Source organism: Strigops habroptila, chromosome 14 (genome assembly GCF_004027225.2).
Source record: "Strigops habroptila isolate Jane chromosome 14, bStrHab1.2.pri, whole genome shotgun sequence".
Lineage (NCBI taxonomy): Eukaryota > Metazoa > Chordata > Aves > Psittaciformes > Psittacidae > Strigops > Strigops habroptila.
The window spans coordinates 101,925-124,741 of NC_044290.2; the positions used below are offsets into that span (position 1 = coordinate 101,925).

The following is a 22,817-nucleotide window of genomic DNA, read 5'->3' on the forward strand; positions in this document are numbered from 1 at the left end:
AACAACAACTGCAACACATGTTCTTCATTCATTCATTCATTTTGACCCCTCCCATCAGACTCCAAACCACAACACAAGTAGTTTAAAGTGTGCTGCCTTCCCCTGTTTTGAGTATCTTCCCTGAAGATTTTGTAGATTTGACTTACTAGGAAGGGATATATCATCATCACTCCAACACTAAGCATTTCATGCTGAAGCAGTACTGTCCTTTGATCATCTGACTTTTCACTGGGGTACAGAAATTATTTTTCATGCAGATCCCCAGCCTCTACTAACCTGATGTCATACACCGGAGAGCGTAGGTCATGCGGCCCATGAGCAAACGCACAGTGGACTCCGTTCTTCGTGCAGTTTCCCTTGGAGTCTGTCTCATGAATACAGATTCCAGTTTTGTAGTAGCGCAAGTGATACCTCCTCTCTGTATCTCCAGTAGTTCTGTGCAAGAAGGGACATCTGAGGTACAGAAGGCGGGGAAGAACAGATGAAGTTTGGTCACACAGGTGACGGTTTGAACACTCCCACAAGACTTATTGTTGCTACAGGATGCTGCAGTTAACACCACCTTTGCTATCTCTGCCCCTTCTCTTACGCTGTGTCTTCCAACACTACACAGAACCACTAAACATGTTACTACATGGTGTATAACAGTCTCCCCTGCTAAAAAGACAGTTGGATTATTAAGACAGCAGCAGCTTCTTATTCTCATCTAATGCCTGTCAGGGATCTGGAAAAGAATAAGGACATTGCCAAGGTGTTCCAAAATACTAGCTGTGATTGAAGGGACTTCACATGGCACATACCATTTCCGCAGCAGCCCATCTAGACTTTGTGCTGTTACTGTTTCCTGCTAATGTAGTCCTACAGGCTGCAACATGCTACCTATAGCCAAACGTATCCTTTATGCAGAGCATGGGACAAGAAAGGAGAATTACAACACTACTGTTTTAGCTCCTGTTTTGTTTCCCCTCTTAGGCAGAACAAGCTACACTGAGAAATAAAATTGGAAAAAAAAAAAAATAAAAAGAACAAGACGGAATAGGTAAAGTTTAGATATCGCAGCATCAAGCTAAAAATGCAAAAAATACAAATCAGCAAAAAGTTCTGAAGAGGGCAACAGTTCTCATTCACTGAGTTTGAGCCAGATATGAACCAGTGATCTAGAAGCCAAAGCCCTCAAATATCCTATTTCCAACCCCTTCCAGTTCTCTTCTAATGAAGAAGAAAGTATTGAAACAGAGGCTTCAGGCTGGGGGATTATTCCATTCTGTTGGAGTCACAAGATCTTTACTTAATGAGGTAAAAAAAAAGAAAATTGTTTTCCTGACAAATAGCATTTTTCTGTATGTTTATATTGGCACCATGAAAGGAAACTGAAATTCCATCTTTCTATAGCATCACTATATAAAACGCTCCCTATATTTGACCACAGTTTGGCTATGCTATTTATTCTTCCATATCTGTCACGTGGCTAAAGTTCTATTACTGAGTTAACCCTTTAATTGCTGGACTGTACCACATGCACAGCAGAAACCCTTGCATGTCTGCTTCAGCTAAACTTCCCGCAGTCATGGGGAGAGAAGACCCAATAAAATAAACTCTTCCTCACATTGCCTTATTCTGCGTACCTGTAATTTCCATAACTAGCTTCTTAAAAGTTCAGGAAGTAAACTGACAAGTATGATTTGATTTAAAAAGCATGGGGATAGATAAATCAGGGGGCAGACTAGAAGACAAAGCTTCTCCTCTTTCTGCAACCTGCTAAAAACTAAGCTACCCCGCTAGTGACCCACAGCGATCATTTGACAGCCAGGGACTTACAGGAACAGAGTCTTTCTGAGCCCATTCATCACTGAGCTCTTTTTCCCACCTCAACTTTGCTGAGAATGCCAAGGACAGTGAATGATGCAAGAGCTGAATTCCCATCTAAATCACCCTTAGTACCATCTCTGCAGCAGGCCTGGAGCGCATGGGTTGCTATTACAGATTTCACATCTGTTTTCATGTTATGTGGGTTACAAAGCTGCTTTACTGCTGACTTACCCCATCTCTACAAGAACTGGCTGGAATCATCACCCGGACTGATACCAAAAGCCTAGTGCCTGAAAAGCAGGGTGCAGTCTTTACTTACTCATCTCCTTCTGGGCAGATTCCTGTGGTCTCATCATACTTGGTACAGTAAATATCAGGGCTGTAGTTAAATGTACCGTCCCGGCGGCGGATAGATCTGCGACGACGCTGGTTGACAAAGTGCCAGTGGAAGCAAGTGTAGGGCCGGTGCTGAGTGCACTTGTGCTGCACAAAAAGAGGGCACTGCTCTGTGCGAAATTCCTTCAGGTAACTGCAGACAGAAATCCGAAGCAAGAGATCAGGACCAGGATGCTGGTCAGAGGCAATATCTAACTGACCCCTGCAGGGTTCAGGCCAAACAGAGCCGCATCCATCACAGGGATGCCTGCTGTCCTTCCTACACCCGCCTCTGCTTTTGTGCTCAATAAGGGAGGCTAGAAGCTGCTGATTGTCTGGAGTGGGAACATAACAGTTACCAGGCTAGTTAACACAAAATGAACGCTAACAACAGCTGAAATCGGGGTATCTATCTGATCTATCAGCATTGTTTTGAAGAAGCTTTTCATGAGCTTAGAAACTAGTTTGTGAGAAAGCAGAATTCTTAAGAACCACTCTATCCATTTCTGTTTCTAAATCTGAGAGCTATCTGGGTAAAAAGGGGCTTCCTTCCTATATGTTCAGTTTTAAAAACCCAAACAAGATACACTTCCTTGTAGCCATGTTTAAAGCTTTACATTACTGAGAAAGAATTTTAAAAGACTCTTTTCATGCCTTGTGCTCCTGGTTTATCTTGGCTTCTTCAGTACATGGTTGACTATGAAATTAATTTTAATCAAATTTCTTCTCTTGCATTCTTGTGAGTTCGGGACTCAGTCTTGAAAAGTAGGATAACTATCCTCAAGCTACTGCATTTTTACGTTGTTTTAGCTTTAATATGTAATTCTCTGAAAATACATGTCTTCTTTTATTGCAAGAACTAAAGAAGTCACAAGCTTTTATTTGTGACACTAATAACAGTCTCTAAACCCAGATCGTAGAGGATTACAAAAAGGTTTAGATCAACATAATGATCTGACTGTGATCTGTGTTACAAAACACAGGTGCTTACAAAACCCACATTGCCCAAAACCCACTAGCTGTCCTGTATTTATAAGGAACACATTACCAGTTCTAGTAGCTCAGACCTGAATCCCACTGGGTTCAGACTCAGACACCTCCAAGAACAAGACAGAAGGCCCAGAGCATTCTGGTTTCTTACATTTAGAGGTCAGTTTAAACAGCAAGTAACAAAATCTGTTGGTCAAAATCAAAGTGCCAGTATTGTGCTGGAAGCAGCAGGATGATAGTACAGCAGATGTGGACTACTTCTGAACTGCATATGTAGTCCAAGACAAGAAAACAGAGCACAGGAATTTGTCAAGTATTCCTCCTCATATCAGACAATCTTTCTATTGTATCTAAATAAACGGAAAGATGTCCGATGTCCCAAGATGTGCTTACAGATAATATTATCATGCTGGCTGCATTCTGAAAATAACATCTGTAAATAAAGCTTCCTTTCCTCCTTATCCTAGCTGAAGAGAAAGTCACAGGAAAATGCACAAATTCAACCCAAGTGGTTTTATTTGTTTGCTATGAAGAGAGAATATCACTGGCGAGAGCCTTCCTACACTGGATTTTGCAAGCATGAAAGGATAAAAGCTCTTCCTCCTCTTCAACCTCCAAACAGGCGAGACATGCAGATTCCACTACTGCTGTTCTGCAATCGCTGGGGGCTGGAGAGCCTCCATAGCCGCTGTAAGCCTTGTTCAACCCCAGCCCAGCTGTCCTCTGCCACCAGTGTGGCTGGAACAGGACCTGCACTGGGGCTCGAGGCTTAACCTCTGAAAAAATGGAGATGGCATGCAGGAACAGGTCTGCTTGGGGTGGGTGAGGGCTAATAACATCACTTTATTCTTTTTCACCTTTAAAAGGCTCCCTCCATTCAACTGGAGATCCCTACTCCAACCCCAACAGCAATTCATCTGAAAGCTGAATGCCACAATAAAATTAATCCATTCTTGAAAAGCTTTCCAAGGTGTTGGAACAAGTACAGTTGTAAAAGGTGAAATTCCACAGATTAGTTTATCTGAGCTAATAAGACTTAGAACAAATGTGACTGTAACAACATTTAGGTTGGAAAGTGAATTAAGTAAACTTAAGCAGTATGATACTTGGATTGCCATCCAGATACTCCATAGTCACCAACCAGTCTCTTCCACACACAGATCTCCACATCCTCCTCACCTTAGAGACATGATATTTACGTTACTCCCCTTTTACCAATGGACAAACTGCAAAGCAGCTGGCTATGTGCCCCGGCCAGTATCAGTAGCAATCAGAGAAACCAAGACAACTTAAATTCCTCCATCTTCAACAAAGTGAGTCTTCATAGAACCACAGAATGGTTTGTGTTGGAAGGGACATTAAAGCTCATCCAGTTCCAACTCCCGGCCACAGGCAGGGACACCTTCCACTAGACCAGGCTGCTCCAAGCCCCGTCCAACCTGTCTCAGTCTCTCCTCTGGCAGGTGAAAGCCATTCCCCTTGTCCTGTCCCTACAGACCCTTGTCCAAATCCCTTCTCCAGGTTTCTTGTAGTGCCTTCAGGCACTGGGAGCTGCTCTAAGTTCTCCCTGGAGCCTTCTCCAGGCTGAACAAACCCAGTTCTCCATAGCAGAGGTGCTCCAGGCCCTTGGAGCATCTTCGTGGCCTCCTCTGGACTTGCTTAAGCAGGTCCATGTACCTCTCGTGTTGGGGCTGCAGAGCTGGATGCAGTCCTGGCTTTAATTTGAAGAACAGCATCATGAACCTCTTCAGTGCTCTGGAGACTAAGGGGAGATAGCAGGCCTATACAACCTGGATATCAAGCCCAGCATTCCAGACTTGTAGTGACAAACATGCATGAAACACTTAAGAAAATCCCTGGAGATAAACAACTGCACAATCAACTGAGCTGAAACAGCTTTCCTTTAGCGGGAGAATTTAAAAATGCACACTCTGACTAGATATTTCAGTCTCTGGAGTGCCAACTGTTGCTGAAGAGCATTTGAAAATTAACTGCATTTCATGATTGGCTAAATTCCCTGGAGAAACATTTATTATAATGTAAATGATAATTACATAAGTAAATGGTTCACCTGTAAAGTGTTTAACACCTAACTTGCTTCATCAGAAACTTATTCTTTAAATGCTGTCTCTTAAATAAACCATCTCTCACTCTCAATTTCAAAGCAAGTCCCACAAACAGGTACCATTGAGCTCAGCAAAACACATTAACTGTGCATAACCACCTCTGCAATAGACCCAAGAGAGGAAAAGGAGAGTTATCACATTAATTCAGTCGTTTCAAGCCTTTCAATCACTGCTTTGGGGGTTGGGGTTTTTTTGAGTTTCCTTTTTTTTTTCTTTTCGAGCCACTATAACATTTTAAATCACCCTCCTCGGCAATAGCCTGAATGGTAAACTGCCTTATAGCCCTGTATTCTCTTGATCCATTAAGTGAGTTTTGGTTCCTCTGGGACAACATGGACTACTCAACCAGCCACTTTGTATTAAAATATACGAAAGGCATCTAAACCACATGTGTTTTGGGAACCTAGAAAGGATACATAGACTGCCCCACTACAATGTTATGTCTCACAACGCAGAAAGCTATCAATATCACAACTACAGGTTGGGCAGAAAAGAGATTCAGAGCAGCCCTGCGGAGAAGGACTTGGAGGTGTTGGTTGATGAGAAACTGAACATGAGCCAGCAGCATGCGCTCGCAGCCCAGAAACCAACCGTATCCTGGGCTGCATCAAAAGAAGCGTGACCAGCAGGTCGAAGGAGGTGATCCTGCCCCTCTACTCTGCTCTTGTGAGACCTCACTTGGAGTATTGTGTACAGTTCTGGTGTCCTCAACACAAAAAGGACATGGAACAGGTCCAGAGGAGGGCCATGAGGATGATAAGGGGGCTGGAGCACCTCCTGTATGAAGACAGGCTGAAAAAGTTGGGGCTGTTCAGCCTGGAGAAGAGAAGGCTGCGTGGTGACCTCATAGCAGCCTTCCAGTATCTTAAGGGGGTCTATAAGGATGCTGGGGAGGGACTCTTCATCAGGGACTGTAGTGATAGGACAAGGGGTAATGGCTTCAAACTTAAACGGGAAGTTTAGGTTAGATATAAGGAAGAAGTTCTTTACTATGAGGGTGGTGAGGCACTGGAATGGGTTGCCCAAGGAAGTTGTGAATGCTCCATCCCTGGCAGTTTTCAAGGCCAGGTTGGATGGAGTCTTGGGTGACATGGTTTAGTGGGAGGTGTCCCTGCCGATGGCAGGGGGGTTGGAACTAGATGACCTTAAGGTCCTTTCCAACCCTTATGATTCTATGATTCTATGATTTCAGTAGCCTCTTTGCAAAGACTTGAAACAAAAACACAGAAGACACTGTCATGACAATGACAGCTCCTTCTGGTGTCGGTGGTTTCTGAACATTTTTTTCCCCAGACCAGCTGAGAAAAGGAATTTTTGAACGATCCTTGAAACTGAAAACATGTTGAGAGCTCGTACACATTTCACAGTGTGTCAGCCAAACGCTGTGTCTGCACAGTAAGAGGAAAAACAGCAATGATAACCGGCATTTCTCACTCCTCTCTACAGATCTCAGGAAACTGCAAACGCCATGAGGGGCAGAATTATTATTAATCCCATTTTATACAGGAGTTACTTCAATATTTATTAAAAAACATAAAGGTGAAACTAATCAGTTCTATGTGGTTTACTTTACATGCACTTTCTTTTATGTGTGTGTATATGCCACTTTCAAACCCATATAATTTTTTTTTTTAAGTGGAAAGCATGTAGCACAATTGTCTTCTGAGACTACATTAACATCAACACCCAAATTCCTGGAGGAAATGTGATTATTTATGAGTCCTACCAAACAAAGATAAATGCAATTCTAAACAAATAGGACAAGGCTTGCCAGAACAATGCATACCAAAGTCCCCAGGCTGCCTAGCAGGATGGACACTACTGAAAATGAAAGCCTCTTTCCCTAGGAGGACAAGAGGAGAAGTTCTTAGACTAGATTTGGGAACTCCTGGAGACTGACAAGAACAGCAAAGTATTAGAAAAAAAAAACAAAACCCAAACCACTTTGTGAAATCGTGAATACTTTGTTGAAATTCCACTTCCTCTGCGACAGAATGTGGGAAGGGTCAGTCATTACTCTCTGCAACAATTTACACTAGTGGGGGAACTATTAACTGTTTTTAATTACCAGTAGCAACTTGACTCCCCAGGGCAGGGCAGCAGTTGGTAATGGATAATGGTAGCTAGTTCCTCCTCTGCCCTGGAGGGACTGGGCTGCTCCGGGAGCTGCGGGAAAAGAGATGGGCAAGAGGGAGAAAAAAGAAAAAAGTACTTTCAAACACAACCCAAAAAAAAAAAAAAAAAGGAAAAATTTAAAACCAAACTAGAACAAACTTGAAAGGGTGGGGGTAGGGAGAGAGGAACCAAGCAGAAACTCTAACCCAGAAGCTTCATTTTTAAACTCAACAATTGCAGCCTTGTCCTGGTCACATTCATTGCCTGCTGTGGCTTTGTGGCAGCTTTACCGCTGTGGCTCTGGTCAACCCATGGGCTCAAGCAGCTTGTACCAGAAAACACTGGGCTCCTGCCACATCCCATGGCTGCATATGTCCTGCCAAACCTGACAGGAGCCACACATGCAGTGGCACGAGTTCAATTCAGGAAAACATGCTGGTAATGCAGGAAGACAGCTGAGCTCCAAATTCTTCATTAAAAGCCTTACCCAAAGCTCCCTGGAAGCACTGGAAGATGCACGCTGATGCCAAGAGAGAAATCTCTGCTTTGTAAGAGAGGGATCAGGAAGACCAGGGAGAGAAACAATACCAAGGAGCATGGAAACAAAAGGATTAAAACCAACTCTTCCAAACTCTCATTTCTCCCGTAACACAAAGCCGGGCCCTCCTTCACTTCTGACACCTCCTGCACTAACTTTATGTAGGCCCCAAGATGAGCTTCTCTCCTTCGCAGCGCTCCTCACTCCTCCCAGGCAACACGCTTCCTACCAAAACTCCTCTCGGGCCCGAAGAGAGCATGGAGGCTCATCCACAGGATCTGAACCTCCTGCAGCAGAGAGAAAACCACTAGATCATAGTCTGGCTAATCCAGACTATGGCACCGCTTGTAAATGTAGGACAACAGTGAGATCTAACACCCTGTCACCTGGATTTCCCATACACATGGGGGTGTGTTTACACCATGAAACTGCTACAGCACCCTTAGTGAAGGCCTGCATTAGGCAATTTGTACCAGTGCTGTGTGCCTGGTGTTACCTCAGTGCAAACCACAGACACCTTCTACACCAGCAGGCACATCCTGCTCAAACCGCTGGCCACAAGGCTCCATCCCTGCAACTTCTCAGTCACAAGAAACTAACCCAGAGAAGTGGCCCAGGCCACATTCAGACAGCATAGGCTCTGGTTGTTTCTGCAAAGCCCAGCCTAATGCTGACACTTCACTTTGCTACTAGCACTAATACTAGAAATTACTAGTTCAGGGCTGTGTAACAATTCTTAGTAGTAGCCACTGTCCAAAACAGCCCACAGAGACAAATTAACTAAGAAATCTACAAATAAAGCGTTTGGTTTTGTGTTTTTTCTTTTAAACTAAGGTCTAAGTTCCTGATAAGATTTCAGGTATCAAGAAGAAAATGCTCTTATGCTATTATCATTTATATCTTAGTCCCATCTGCCTTCTCACAGCAGAGGATCACACTAGCAAAGATGTAATTTCATCAGCACAGTAGTACATGGAAATGCTGGGGACTTTTGCTGGCACTTTTTTATCAGTTCTGTCATGCTGTTTCAGACAGGACTGCCCGAGGCCATAGACCTCTGTACAGTTTCAGGTGGTCCCAGTTCACCTCACACTCTTCCTGAAAAGCATAGCCTGAATGACAGAGGTCACTGCTTGACAACTGCTTATCAGCTTTCCTTTGCTGGAAGCTCCTGCTGGCACCGATCTTTGCTGACAGCAGCACGGAGAAAGTTATCCTAATTCAGTTGGGGGGGGGAGGGGGAGGGAAATTAAGGAAATTAGAAAATCACCATCTTAGCTCTCAAGTTTAAACCAGTGGTTTGAGGGAACACAGGTAAGATTATCCAAATCACGTAGTGCTTACCCAACAGACTGTCCGCAAAAGAGGCAGCAGTGCAAAACTCAGGAGAAAATATCTAACCCTAAGTATGAACATTTCTAATTCAATAAGGTTCACCTATAGAAAATATTTTCAAAACTCCTATTTGATTCATAAGCTTGAAGAGCCATCCCAATACAAGAGCAAAAGAGCTGTCCATTTTAAATCAGCTCTCTAATTCATTTCACCCTCACAAAATTTTATTGCAAAAGATGATATCAGACACACTTTACGTAAGAAACCCATGACTCAATTATTCTCTTTTACTGAACTGTGGTATTCCAATTGAAATGAGTCAGTGGTGCATGACAGAAGCTACTTATTCCAACAGGATACTCAATAAAATCCTACTAATGCTCTTTTCATTTAACATATCATTACTGATAGTGAAAACCCATGGTATGCAGCTCTGACATTGCTCAGGAGGAGTTTTTGCTCTTAGGGCAAAGATGATATTCCATCAAAAGAGGAGAGAAGAAAAAAAAAAGGGGGGATTTAAAGAACAGGGTCATTCCAAAATAATTTGGAGGAAGGGTTTAATACCAGCATTGCCAGGATGTGCCACAAAATGCTGGCATTTCAAAGCAAAGCAAGCTCTCTGGCAGGGAACATAGTCTTCAACTCTCAAGATTTCTTGGGTTTGGGAAGGCAAAGAATGAAACAACTAATCTAACTTCACAGGAGTTGTAGTTTCTTGTTCCCAGGGGTAGGCACAAAGCAACCAAATCCCTCAACTTACAAGCTACCGGCAGCCTGGTTTACAGCCTGCCTAAACCTCTGCAAGGAAATGTTCAGCATCCTTCTAGTAAAAGCTGTAGTTAAGACAAGTCTCTTTCAATAAACAATATTTTCAGTTGCTGGCAGATGTAATCTAATACTGAAACAGAGCCTCACACCAATAGCTGCTGAATATCAAACAAACACCCTTAGCAGCAATCTTGAAGGATTTCATCATGATTTCAGAAGAAGTTCTGAACAGGTTTCAGTTACTGTGCCTCACCACTACTGGATATGTCCCCTTTTGCCATATTTCATGGTATTTTCCTAAATAACCTCACAGACCTGACCAAACCCCTCAGAGTTCACACCAAGGCTTTTGCATATGCCATGAATCACTTGACACAAAACACAAACATCTCTCTCTGTATATCTCAACAACCATCAGTCTATCTGCCTTTCCATATCCTCAACAGCCAGGTACAGTTCTGCAAACCTTGAAAAGATCAGAAAGCATTTAAATCTCAAAGAAAAATATACAGATCACTTTATAAAAACAAAAGGCTGACTGTGAATGTGGGAAAGGAGAAAAGGATGAGGAAAAAGTTTCAGTTAGCTCACACCTGTCAAGGAGATAGACTTCACATGCCCCAGTGTTTTCTTTATCACCTAAATAAATTGAACCATCAACTGGAAAAAGGTCACACAGCAGACAGCACCATGTGATTTTAAAGCTGTTAGATTTCCCCTTCTCCATTAGAGCTTGACAATAATGTCAGTCTAAGGGCAAAGAAAGAAAGTGAGTTAGAGAGACTCATTAGGGATGCATGGAGTTGGGCTTGTTTGGTTGTGAAGGGGTGGTTTGGGGGGATTTTTGTGTTTGTTTTTTTTTTTTCTTTTAAGAGTTCATATAACTCATTGATCAAAATGTCAACTGTTCACATCCACAGCCCATGACTCTCCCACTTTTCGCTACAGAAATAGGCAGGCACCATTCACAAGTTCTCTTTTTCATAGAATTATAGAATGGTTTGGGTTGGAAGTAACCTTAAAGCTCATCCAGTTCCACGGGCAGGGACACCTTCCACTAGAGCAGGTTGCTCCAAGCCCCGTCCCACCTGGCCTTGAACACTGCCAGAGCTGAGGTAGCCACAGCTTCTCTGGGCACCCTGTGCCAGCGCCTCACCCTCTTCTTCCTAAGATCTCATCTCTTATCTCCCCTCTGTCAGATTAAAGCCACTCCCCCTTGTCCTATCCCTACATGCCCTTGTCCAAAGCCCCTCTCCAGGTTTCTTGTAGCCCCTTTAGACACTGGAAGCTGCTCTAAGGTCTCCCCGGAGCCTTCTCTTCTCCAGGCTGAACAAGCCCAGCTCTCTCAGCCTGGCTCCAAAGCAGAGCTGCTCCAGCCCTCACAGTATCCTTGTGGCCTCCTCTGGACTCACTGGAGCAGGTCCTAGGCATCTGATCAATTTAGCAAGTAAAGCTGAGCTGAATGCTTCCAAATAAATGCTAAGTGTATTGCAGAAGCTCAAATACAAACTGCTAGATTACAGAAAACAAAGGATAACACATCGCAAGTACAACAGTCATATTCAACAGGAACCTGATCACTACTGTAACTATTTTTGGATTGCAAAGGAGATCATGGGGTGGACAACAACACATCTAATTCAATTCAGCAGAGAGGAAAGAACTACACATTGCCAATACTTCATAGATAACAACTTTGAGTGACTGTAAAAGTTCATGCTAAAAATAACACATGTTGGCAACTATCAGAAATGATCAGGACATTTTTCAATTAGAAGAAAAATGTCAGACAAACAGCTGTGTCTTGTCTACACTATAGTAAGAAAAAACAGTGAGACACTACAGCATAGTGCCAACCCATCATGGGAAGACAGCCTTGCACCAGCTTCAGGCAAAACATGGTTTCCACAATTACAGCAAAAATGGCTTTGAGATAAATACCATGTTGTAGCTAAGAAGCTCAGCAATGCTATCTTGATAAGGAAAGAAAAATCAAGGCTTTCAGCTTGGAGTTAACTCAATAAAATGAACATTTATCACATTTGTGAACAGCCAAGACACCAGCTCCACTGAGTTCCAGTCTGCGGGGGTCAGGGGAAAGATGCTCGGTCAGAATTCCCTCGAACTGTGCATCCCTGGGGCTAGGCATGCCACAAGTTGTGTCATTCAAATCCGAGGAATGAAACAATTTGAGTCACTTTTCCGGCAGCGTGCTCTCTTTGAAAAGCACAAGCTTATTGTGCCAGTGGACTATGAAATGCACATGGCCAAGCCATACCAATAAAATCCATTTTAAACACAAGTGTTTATTTACACAGAGCTTTCATCTTTTTAATTAAAACACTCCAAACACAGGCATATGCAAACATTTCACTGCACTACATTTCAGAGATGTTTCCCTAAAAGCCATTCAGCAAGATCCAGAACTCTGCATAAAGCTTTGAGTTCACATGCAGATTTCCTTGAGCTTGATCTTTTCCCCCCCCTCCCAAATTAATTGGCCATGAATATGTATTACGTGACATGACCTCAAAATTAACAAGTATTTAGACAGTTCATGCAATGTTTTAAATAGAAAGCCATTTTTTTCCCAAGTTTAAATGTCATACTTTCAATCTGACACTACTCATTTATGCAAACACCTAAAGCACACCTTCCTGATTTCAAACATGGGTCACCCCCAGTTGGGACAACCCTTATCACTCCCTGGGCTGATTTTGGCTCTAGAAACTATTCAGCTGCCATTAATCCTTTTATACAGCACCTGTGTAAGTGCTGAGTCTAAGAAAACAGAATCATAAGGAAATTACTATTTTTCAGTAACATGTGGGTGGAGCTTAACTATTTTGGTGAAAATACTGGAGCTTACTGCATCCAGACAGCTGCGCACAGGTTTATACCTGGTTTAAGTGTCAGTACAATATATCAGCATGTGTTTAAATATGAGCAGTTAAATATTTTACTACTAATGACTTTGCAAAAACATCTATCCACAGACCTGTCTATTATGGTCATTCATTCAGCTTATGTCCAGATAAATTTTTCTGGTTTATATTAACTGATTGGATAGATGGTGCTTTTTTATCCTCGTGTTAGCGCTTGTGGCATCAGACACATGGAGAACGTCTGCAGAAAGGTGGAAGTTGAGTGGAGTTAAACATGCATTGGGTTTGCTGCACTAGACTACAACCAATTAAGGTTTGATTAACACATTGATGTCCTGGGCTGTAAAAATTAAAAGTTCCAGCTTCCAGTTACGTTCGCCACGCTGTACTTCTCTCCCCATCAATTCAATCACTAACAAAGCCTTCGCAGGACTAGCAACTGTAGAAGCATTAGTGAGGGCTGGGAACAGGGCTGGGCTGTTTTAAAACTTGTGTTACTCACTCTGCTAGTTCCCTACAACAAAACAAAATATCCCACATGCAAGAATTTGTAAAGGCTAATTCAGAAAAAGTATTATTTCCATACAAGCCACTACATAGCTCAGGGTTTCAGTTACAGATTTTTATGAGCATTTTTAGGCAGCTGACCTTTAACGTCTTGTCTCACAGGAGGTGCTTCAGAAACAGAGCACAGTAGCCCTCCTTCTCCTGGCCACACCAAGAACCTTCATGGTTTAACAAACAGCTCGTAGCTCAGTTGCAGCCCCGTTCTCACAACAGTTTCAAGACAGTGCATGAACTGCATGAAGGTTTATACTTACACTGGACCAGCACCAGAAAACCAAACTCCACAAGAAGTGACAGGTCTATAGTGCTATCATCGAGACCAAGCTATACTTGAAAACAAAATGGCATCTGCTTCTTCTAAGGTGAAATGCCAACCAGACTTGCAGCAGCCTCTTTGGAAAGGCTTACATTTGTGAACAGATGTTTTCTGTTGTGAGTTTGAAACAAAACACAGTGATTATCTAATAAGCAAGAACCTGCATCCCATAACACACGTGCCAGCACAATGATAAAAGCCAGCTCTTATTGGTTGATTTTGAAAAATCAATGTTAGCCATTCAATTAATTTTCTTTTCCAGTCAGCACTGACATCAGATTTTATCTATGGCTGCTACAGCCCTGCAGGCTTTCTCGACACTCCATAAGGCAGGCACACCTCAGAATAAAAGTCTACGCGCACAGACGGATTGGTCCAAAGAAGCACCATTACATGTCCCCCCCACATCAGGCCGCATGTCAAACAGGGACGCTGACATCCGGGTGTATGCCAGCTCTCCACCACAGGGAATGCGGTCAGATCCCAGGCTATATCACAACTTCTCATCTTTCATTTTGACTAATCAATCCATGAATAAATCTGGTGGCACTCTAAAAATATATTAAATGTGCAAGCAATTTTATTTGGTTTGTTGTTGCTGTGAAGCTGCATGACTGCCCTGGGGCATCAGCTGGTTTTATTTCTGCTATGATGGTGAATATTCAAGTGTTATTAAGGAAAGCTCACAGTCTATTGAAAATCAGAGAAGAAAAATCACCTCTGAGCATATTGGGTGTGGACTGACAACTTCTTTTTGAACTGTGGTGACATGCTGAAGACGAAGGCTAACAAGTAAAACAATACTGACTTTACTTCTGATTTTTGCAGATATTTATCAGGTATAGTTTCAAGAATCTATTTCCATTTCTATACGTGCATGACTGCTTATTAATCTGAAGAAACTCTAGGCATACATTGATAAAAAGCAATCCAACCTTAATTTCTTAACTGTAATTAACAGTGCCACCATTCTTACTAAGCCAGTATGCTCTAGTGAAATGTATTTGCAATTTCTGACCAACAGATAGCTAGGGATGGCCCTGGATTTTTCTTGCCTGACCAGAAACTCGGTATAACCTTCTCTTCTGCCAATGTTCTGACAACTATATTCGATTAAATCTGAGTTTTAATAAGAGGTAAGAACCAGGCCAGTATCAAGCATTTCAGTGAACTAGCACTATTATTGCCATCACTGCATTTTAGTACTTAAAATTGAAATATTTCTTTCAAAGAAAACCCAGGACTTTTCTTGTTGTAACAATGACCTTCTAAACCTGAACGAACACTATTGCAGGGTGAGGGTGTATGAAGACAGTCTGCAACAAAGCCAAGAAGAGAAGAAATTGTCGGTATTCATTTTAAGGGAACATTCATTCCAACTGATATTTCAAATGTCAAACTGGTATTAACTGCATCAAGCACTGATCAAAATACACAAGATGAGATAGCTGAGAAAATTATCACAAGCATCTAAATTGGCTGTCATCACCAGGTGGAGTTCGAGGAAGTACAAGCCTTTAGCATCTCCTTACATACCCTTCCCGTGAGGAGGCTTTGTAGTTTTGATGGCCCTAATACAAAAGACAAACTCTCAATAAAGTAGAGGAAAAAAAAGGTAGCTAAGAAATTCTGTAATTTAGGACACAAGGGGAATTGCTGCCTGGTTGGCTGTGCGTGTGCACAGGGCATAGATTTCAGTTTTGCACCTGATTTGCAAGTGTTGTGTTGAACATTACAAGAAGTTTACAGAGTATATAAAGACTTTATAAGATGGAAACCTCTGTGACTGTCTCCATCTCATAGTCCATGATTTCACCAAAATCTAGTCTAAGGAGATTTTAAGGAAGGAGGAAACTGACACAATATTAAAAAAGCAACAACAATCGAACAAAAAATAAAAAAAAGTTAAAAAAAATAAATCTATCTTAGACTCAGTTTAGACATCAGTGATTCCACGAGGGAAAGGGATGGACCACATAACTGGTAACTTCTCACCATCTCTTTTAGCCCTGTCTCTTCTGTTTTCAAAAAGATTTATGAAGTTTTTAAAAAGCAAGACGTTAACAGAAGGAATAAAATACAACCTCAGCATCCTCTGAAAATGAGGGGTCCTGACAAGCAGGTTCTCACAAGCTTCAATGATGTGATTTAAGACATTATTGCTCCAGTTCTTTATTTTGCTCCTCTCTTAGAAATCACAGCTCCTATCACAGCGTTAACAGAAGGGAGAGTTGACCTGCTCTCCAGCTGCCCCAGTTCACAGCCTGGTGTATTAATACAGTCTACCACTGACAGCTGATGCCAATATGTCACAATCAGCATGATTAACTGATGTCCTGACAGATTCCTGCCATGTTGGTATAGGGCTGCAACATCCAGCAAACAGCTAGGCAGAAATGCAATGGAAGATCTTCCAGAGGACATTGGTCAGACCTTTTGTAAAAGAAGGATGCACACTGCAGCTGCTCATAGAAGTTAGAAAAATCTATTCTGGTGTAAAGAAGAAATCTGAATAAAATAAAATGCTGAATTCCAACAGAATTTTCTCTAAAACAAAGCCAAACAATACTTAAAAAAAAAAATAGGCAATACATAAACCTACAAAATGAGAAAATGTGTATACTGGGAAACTCAAAGCTCCAAGGTTTTCTAGAAGAATTATTAATTTTAATTTTGTCTGCCATGCCACAAGAATTATCCTATATGATAATGTAAGCAATGTATAAGCCTTAACATAGTACTTTTTTTTTTTTTTAATCAAAAAAATCAAAAGAACTGTTTTCAAAGTTGGAAAAATTCTGCATGAGTGAATTCCTCTCCTCTTTCACAGTTTGCGATTTTTGAAATATCAAGCTTGGCCCGACCAAAGCTAATTCTGAAAATCTCAAAGCAGTACATGAAGCTTTGCATTCAGCAAAATATTTCTACGCCACTGATAGAGCAAATTCCCTGCCACTTCTGATGTGTAGAAGTACTTATTAAGTGTAAACGTAGCAAGCGGCTCCAGCCCCGCTGCAACACAAGGAAGGAAACTCCTCGCTGCCTCTACACGTGCAGTAACCAGCAGGACAGCACAGTCCTGCGCTGATGGGGGCCCAACGACCCTCACCCTCACACCAGAGGCTTTTAACACTCCTCCTTTGAAAGACCATAGCATTTAGAGCATTATTTTCCAGTGTGCAGACTGTGAAGGCAGCCCTTCCTGTTCACACTCCAGTACTATATATTTCCAACTTCCTGTAACAGTTTGTGGTGGGCATGTATTCAGTGAAGTTCGCACTGACTTAAAAACCAGCAATAACAGCCAGCTTATACTTCCCTCATAAGCTGACATTTACAGGCTGCGATGTAGCAGACCACTGGTAAGTCTCTTGTTGAGAAGTACTGACCTACTCTGTGCTTTACTATCTCCAAGGGCATTACCAAATCTGAAACCTAACAATGCATGGAGGTTCTTTTTGTTGTTGGTTGTTTTCTGGGTTGTTTGTGTGGGTTTTTGTCTGGTTTTGTTTTGATTTGTTGTTTAAACAACAGGGCTAGTTTCTATTTTTGTATCAGTCCTATCAGCTTATTGATCTCAAGGTTGTCACCAGTAAAGCCAAAGCAGAATTAGGACAATGGTTTGTTCATTTAGGAGTCCTGGTGGTTTAAAAAGAAAAACAAAAGGTTTGTAAGAAGTGTTGAAACCCTAAATGTATTTGCTAAGTTGTGAAGACCACCCAATTCAAGCATAACCTAACAGACTACTCAGACAGATGCTAAGGGCCCTAGAAGAGCAAAGCCACTCACAGAAAAAAAACCCAACTCTGAAAATATGTCAGCTACCCATCTGGTTTTTGGTTTTCTTTCCACAGTCAGTCAGTCTGCACATTTGAGATCAGATATGCTGTGTTTGCCCTGCCAGCAATAAGACACCGTCCATGAATAAGGAGATAAGGATTACTCTCTACAAATGCTTCGAGGTGCGTTTTTGTGTGCCATTGGTTTCAAGTAAGAATTTTAACATAAAGATTTTGAGATAAGTAAGACTTCACTGGAATCCAAGTCCAACTATTATCCTCTTGTTCTTATTTCTTCTTCCCCCATATTTCCATCACTGTCCTAATCAGAGTTCCTATTTAAGGCTGAGTAACCACCACACAAGGCACTACTCAAAAACATGCAGATACAAAACTGTCTTTGATTTGAGCATAACTAAAGCATTGCACCAACCTGATTTTCATTCCCACTTAAGATGTCCTTCACTCAAGTGCACTAGTTCTTCTAACTCTAAATGCTTGGCATCAAAACAGTTGCAAGATAAAGCCTGGGTGTCACTAACACAGCAGCATGACCAGCTGTGGGGATGCAGTTCTAGCACTACTGACAGGTACTAATCCTTCAGGAATTTCCCACAGTTCCTCCAACTGTGCAAAAGGAAAGACAAGGGTTTTTGTATTTTATGCTGCAAAGGCATAACTACAAAGCTTATTTTGCTGTAGTACAAAGGATGTGCTCCCAGGCCTCCTGGTCCAGCACTGGAGTGAGGGTATGTACAGCCTGTGGGGACACAGAAACTTGGAGTTTAATTACAGGATGGCTGCTCACATTTAAGATGGGCACACACAAGAGAATCACGCTGAGTAACAATGATCTGGGTTATGCCCAGCAAATCTTTGTCCCAAAGTGCTTATCGCCTAAGTCAGAATATCTTCAATGCTGCTTTTGAGCACATGTATTTTGCATAGACTAGAATGAAGGCACTCTTTGCTTTTTTTATTAAACAGGTTGATTTCTCTTCACCTGAACATTTGCTTTCCTGCAGAGTATTGAGCTGTTTGACTTCCCGGTGAATGCAGTGAACAAAGAACTGCTCAGCTTTCACTTACCTAAATTCTGCCAGATCAATAAACACCCAAGCAGTGGATACAATCTTTACAGTTCACAATTAAACAATCCAGTCTGACTGAAAACCAGCAAAGATGGCAACAGCCAAATGGACAGACTGTACCAAAACAAAAGCACACCACCGTACTCCGTGTCTACAACTGCCAAGAGACTGATGGCTTGCTTTCAGTTTCTCTGAACCCAGCCTCTACCCACATTTGCAGATAACACATCAGAGGTAGATTCATACAGAAAGAACCATGCCAGCTAGAGCTAAGACACGGTGCAAAGTCAGTACTTAGCTGAGGTTTGACAGAGTGTCCCCAAACCAAACCCACTTCCCACTACAAGCGACCAGCTCGCCCCTGCAGAGCCCATCCCCCAAGGCAGATCAAAGCTGCACTGGCCTCAGGTACGCCAGGAACAGCCTCACCCCTTGTTCTGAGGAGCACACCTCACCCCACTTACGGGACCACAAGGAATGGCCACACACAGAAACTTCTAACGCAGCAACCCAGAGAGAACACAACAGCAGCTGCTGAGCACTTCATTGCTTACTTGAGTTCTACAAACAGGGTACTAGGCCCCCAGATGAGGAACACGCCATTCATAATTAAATAGCAAAGTCTGGCATACACCTGAGTGACTTGGTCTCCAGGAGAACCGAGCTGCCCACTACAACTGCTACCAAGCACAATCAAAGAGTTTTTCTGAGCTCTTCTTCTGCTAACAAACAGTGCAAAGGTGTGAGATAGCATCACTATTTTTTTTTTTCCAGATCTTCTTTTGCTGTACATCTAGAACAGACACAAAGGCTTCCTGACAAGATCTACAGCTGCAGTTCAAAGTACCTAAAAATCTCATGCAAATAATACCAAGAGTTTAGAAATCAACACTAATACAGAAACTGGAATGCTTCCTAACAAATACATCCAAAACTTTCTAAGACAAGATCACCAGCATCAGATTGCCTGTCCCCAGGGAACAGCAAAGTATGCAGATAATTAAGCTTACTTGAGTTTACAAGTTGTAACCTTCATGTCATTTTATGGAAACAAACTATATTTAAGGAATAAAAAGGAGGAAAATATTTACATTTTGACAACATACAACTTGTTCATATGAACAACCACCAAATAAGTTCCCATATGTTACCAGAAGGAGGTTTACAGTACGATGTGACCTAGTGTACAAATCCAAGACTTTCAAAGTAAGGCTTGCATCCCACTGTCAGCACTCTGCAGCCCCCAAAATGTCCTTCACGTATGGTTCTCCAGCTTCTCCACAACTGTTTTCACTGACGTATTATCAGCATCCATCTGAAAATACATGGGTTGCCCGCTGAAAAGAACCACCTTTGTTCCCCACTGTCGCTTTTTCCTCCTCTGTCATTTTCAGCCACCTTGTCCTGATCTCCCTTCTCCTCCTATTTCTTGAACTCCTTCTTCCACTGTTTCTTTCCTAACTTTTGATATCCTTGTTTCCATGGTCATGCTTAGCCATGTTATCACCTTCATGTTCCTCTACCTAGTGTACTCACAATCTCCCTACAATCTCGCCTCCTTGTCACCTGGGCTTTTCCCTTCCTTGCTTTTGACTGATTGCTTCTCTGTTGTCTGTGTCACTTCAGCTCTGAGGGCAGGTCATGTTCCCTCTCTTACCACTACAGCAACAGCCTTAGTGGACTCCTTCATGCCATTTTCTCCTATAACACTGTCTAACTGCAGACACCACCAGAAATAAAGTAATCTGAGGCTGTGACAAAGGGGAGACTGAGATGAGATCTTAGGAAGTTCTTCCCTGTGAGGGTGCTGAGGCGCTGGCACAGGGTGCCCAGAGAAGCTGTGGCTGCCCCATCCCTGGCAGTGTTCAAGGCCAGGTTGGACACAGGGGCTTGGAGCAACCTGCTTAGTGGAAGGTGTCCCTGCCGATGACAGGGGGTTGGGACTGGATGAGCTTTAAGGTTCCTTCAAACCCAAACCAGTCTGTGATTCTATGACTTGCCAGCTCCCTGAAGATCACAACAAGATCTTCACGATGGACGTAGAACCTAGAAGCCCTCATTCTGTCACAAGCTCAGAAGGAAGATTATGTCATATAGCCTGTGATTCCTGCATCAGTTGCACAGATCCGCACCTCTGAAGCTCTCTTTATTCCATGAATCATAACGCGGCCACAGGGAAGAAGTCCATCAGCAACTTTATGAAAACGCAAACTAAAACAACTCGGACCGCACTCAGAACCTGCCTTTCTCATTTTGGGTGGGGGCATCAACACAAGCAAGAGATATGGGTAATTTGTACATTTTTTCTGTATGCGGACAACACCCTAAAGCGATAAGGGAAGACAGCTTGGCACACACATTTTGTTCATAAGGAACAGTCCTGAACTTTTTCTTTTAAGGACACGGAACACCTGACCTATTTCCACCCATGTCCATCACTAGCCCATCCTCACAAAGACAACACTCACTCCCAATCCACCCACTATCCCTAGTGCAAAAGAAGAACCAAGTATCATCACCACAACTTCCAACCCAAACAAGGGTTTGCAGGCCAAGCGCATACAGCACAAGCTCCAGGAGGTAGTGCAACCCTGGTACAATGCAGTGAAATTCTGATTTTTGCTTAGGGAAGACACATCCCAGGAGTAAGCCTTCATGAATGCACCATCTCCAGAAACAGAGGTGACACATACCAACTTGTGTTTCTTTCACCACATAATCACGCAGACACGCGCTTCCCAGGATTTTCATGTAACATTCCCCATGGGGGATATTTCTCACACGTGTGTGAAGCGTGGAAGTATGCCCATCCTGAGGAGGGACCCACTGGAGCTGCCCCTCACAGGGAGCAGGGCTCGGCCCTTGGGAGCCAAAGGGCAGCACCGGCCTCCTCACACTGCCTCCCTCCCTCTGCAGGGGCCTGAGGACAACCAGGACTCCTCCGGAGGCCGGGGCAACGGCACCAGGATAGGAGGACCCGAACAGCCCTGAGTGCCTGGCACGTCCACACCCGAGGGGACACCCGCGTGGGCCGGGAGAAAGGGCCACTACGGCGGTATTCGGGCACCCGCCAAGGGGGAAGGCGGCGGGGCCGGGCTGCGATGGCGGCCACAGGGGCCGGACGCCCCCGAGCCCCAGGTCGGGCCGAGCTGCCGGAGCCCCGGAGCGTCACCCGCGGGGGGAGGGGGAACCGCTAAACCCGCGCCCCGCCCCCCCCCCCCCCCCCGCCGGCCGGTTGGGGCCGGTTCCAGCCGGTGCCGCGCGGGCTGGTGGCGGGTCTCCGTGCGCGCGTGCCGCACGCCGCCCGCTGACGTCAGGCGCGTGTTGGCGCGCGGGCGGGCGGCGGGGAGCTCCGCTACGTACGTGTAGTGCTGCGGCTTCTCGGGCTGCGCCTGCAGCGCGCTGGCGGCGCTCGCCGGCCCGGCCGCAGCGGGGCCGCTCGCCACCGGGCCCTTGGACATGCCTCCGGCCTTCCGCTGCCGCCGCCGCCGAGCAGACCTTTATTATTCACTCTGCGCGGTCCGCACGGAGGGCGCCGCGCGCAGGCGCAAGCGCCACCACCGCCATTGCCGCCCCGGTGCGCGGGGCGGGGTGGGACTTGTAGTCCCGGCGCGCGCGCGCGCTTCGCCAGCCCGGGACGTGGCGGTCGGCGGCTTCCGGGCGGCGGGACCACAACTCCCAGGGACGCCCCGCGGCGGCGCGGTCCGCGCTTCCGGCCGCGCGGGGCACGACGGGACTTGTGGTCTGAGGTGGGGCACACGGCGCGTCAGGGCGCCCCCTAGCGGTCGGGCAGGATTGCGCTCACTGCGAGGCTCCATCAGCGGGACTGTCCCCAGGGAGCAGCCCGAGGCGAGGAACGGCACCGAGCCCCCGGGTGGCACCGAGCGCCGGCAGGGCCTGCCCAGCCCAATGCCTCCAGGCAGGCACGGAAGGCTGCAGAGGAGGCTGGGGAGTTATTTGTGGCAGGCGGCCTCACTTCCTTCCTTCCCCCACCGCAGGGACTGAACGTGGACCGGGAGCACGGCATCCCAGCCAAAGGGTTATTTTAGTGTTGGCATCTCTCATTGCTCCATGGCCTGCCCCACCCACTGGACAACACCCGCCAGGAAGTGCCCAGGAA

At 44.3% G+C, this 22,817-nt stretch overlaps 1 protein-coding gene across 5 annotated transcripts in view; it reads right to left on the bottom strand.

The window, feature by feature from the left end:
• Positions 1-22,238, bottom strand: part of UNK (unk zinc finger) — a 46,575-nt gene extending 24,337 nt beyond the window's left edge. For 3 of the 5 annotated variants that reach the window (XM_030505925.1, XM_030505924.1, XM_030505923.1), the window contains exons 1-3: positions 22,061-22,238; positions 2,129-2,338; positions 277-453 (exon numbers count right to left, since the gene is read on the bottom strand). In XM_030505925.1, coding sequence (XP_030361785.1) covers positions 277-453; positions 2,129-2,338; positions 22,061-22,158 — 485 coding nt within the window. In that variant the 5' untranslated portion in view covers positions 22,159-22,238. The remainder of the gene's footprint in view (positions 1-276; positions 454-2,128; positions 2,339-22,060) is intronic. The other 2 variants (XM_030505927.1, XM_030505926.1) reach the window with 2 other exon arrangements.
• Positions 22,239-22,817: the final 579 nt, after the last annotated feature.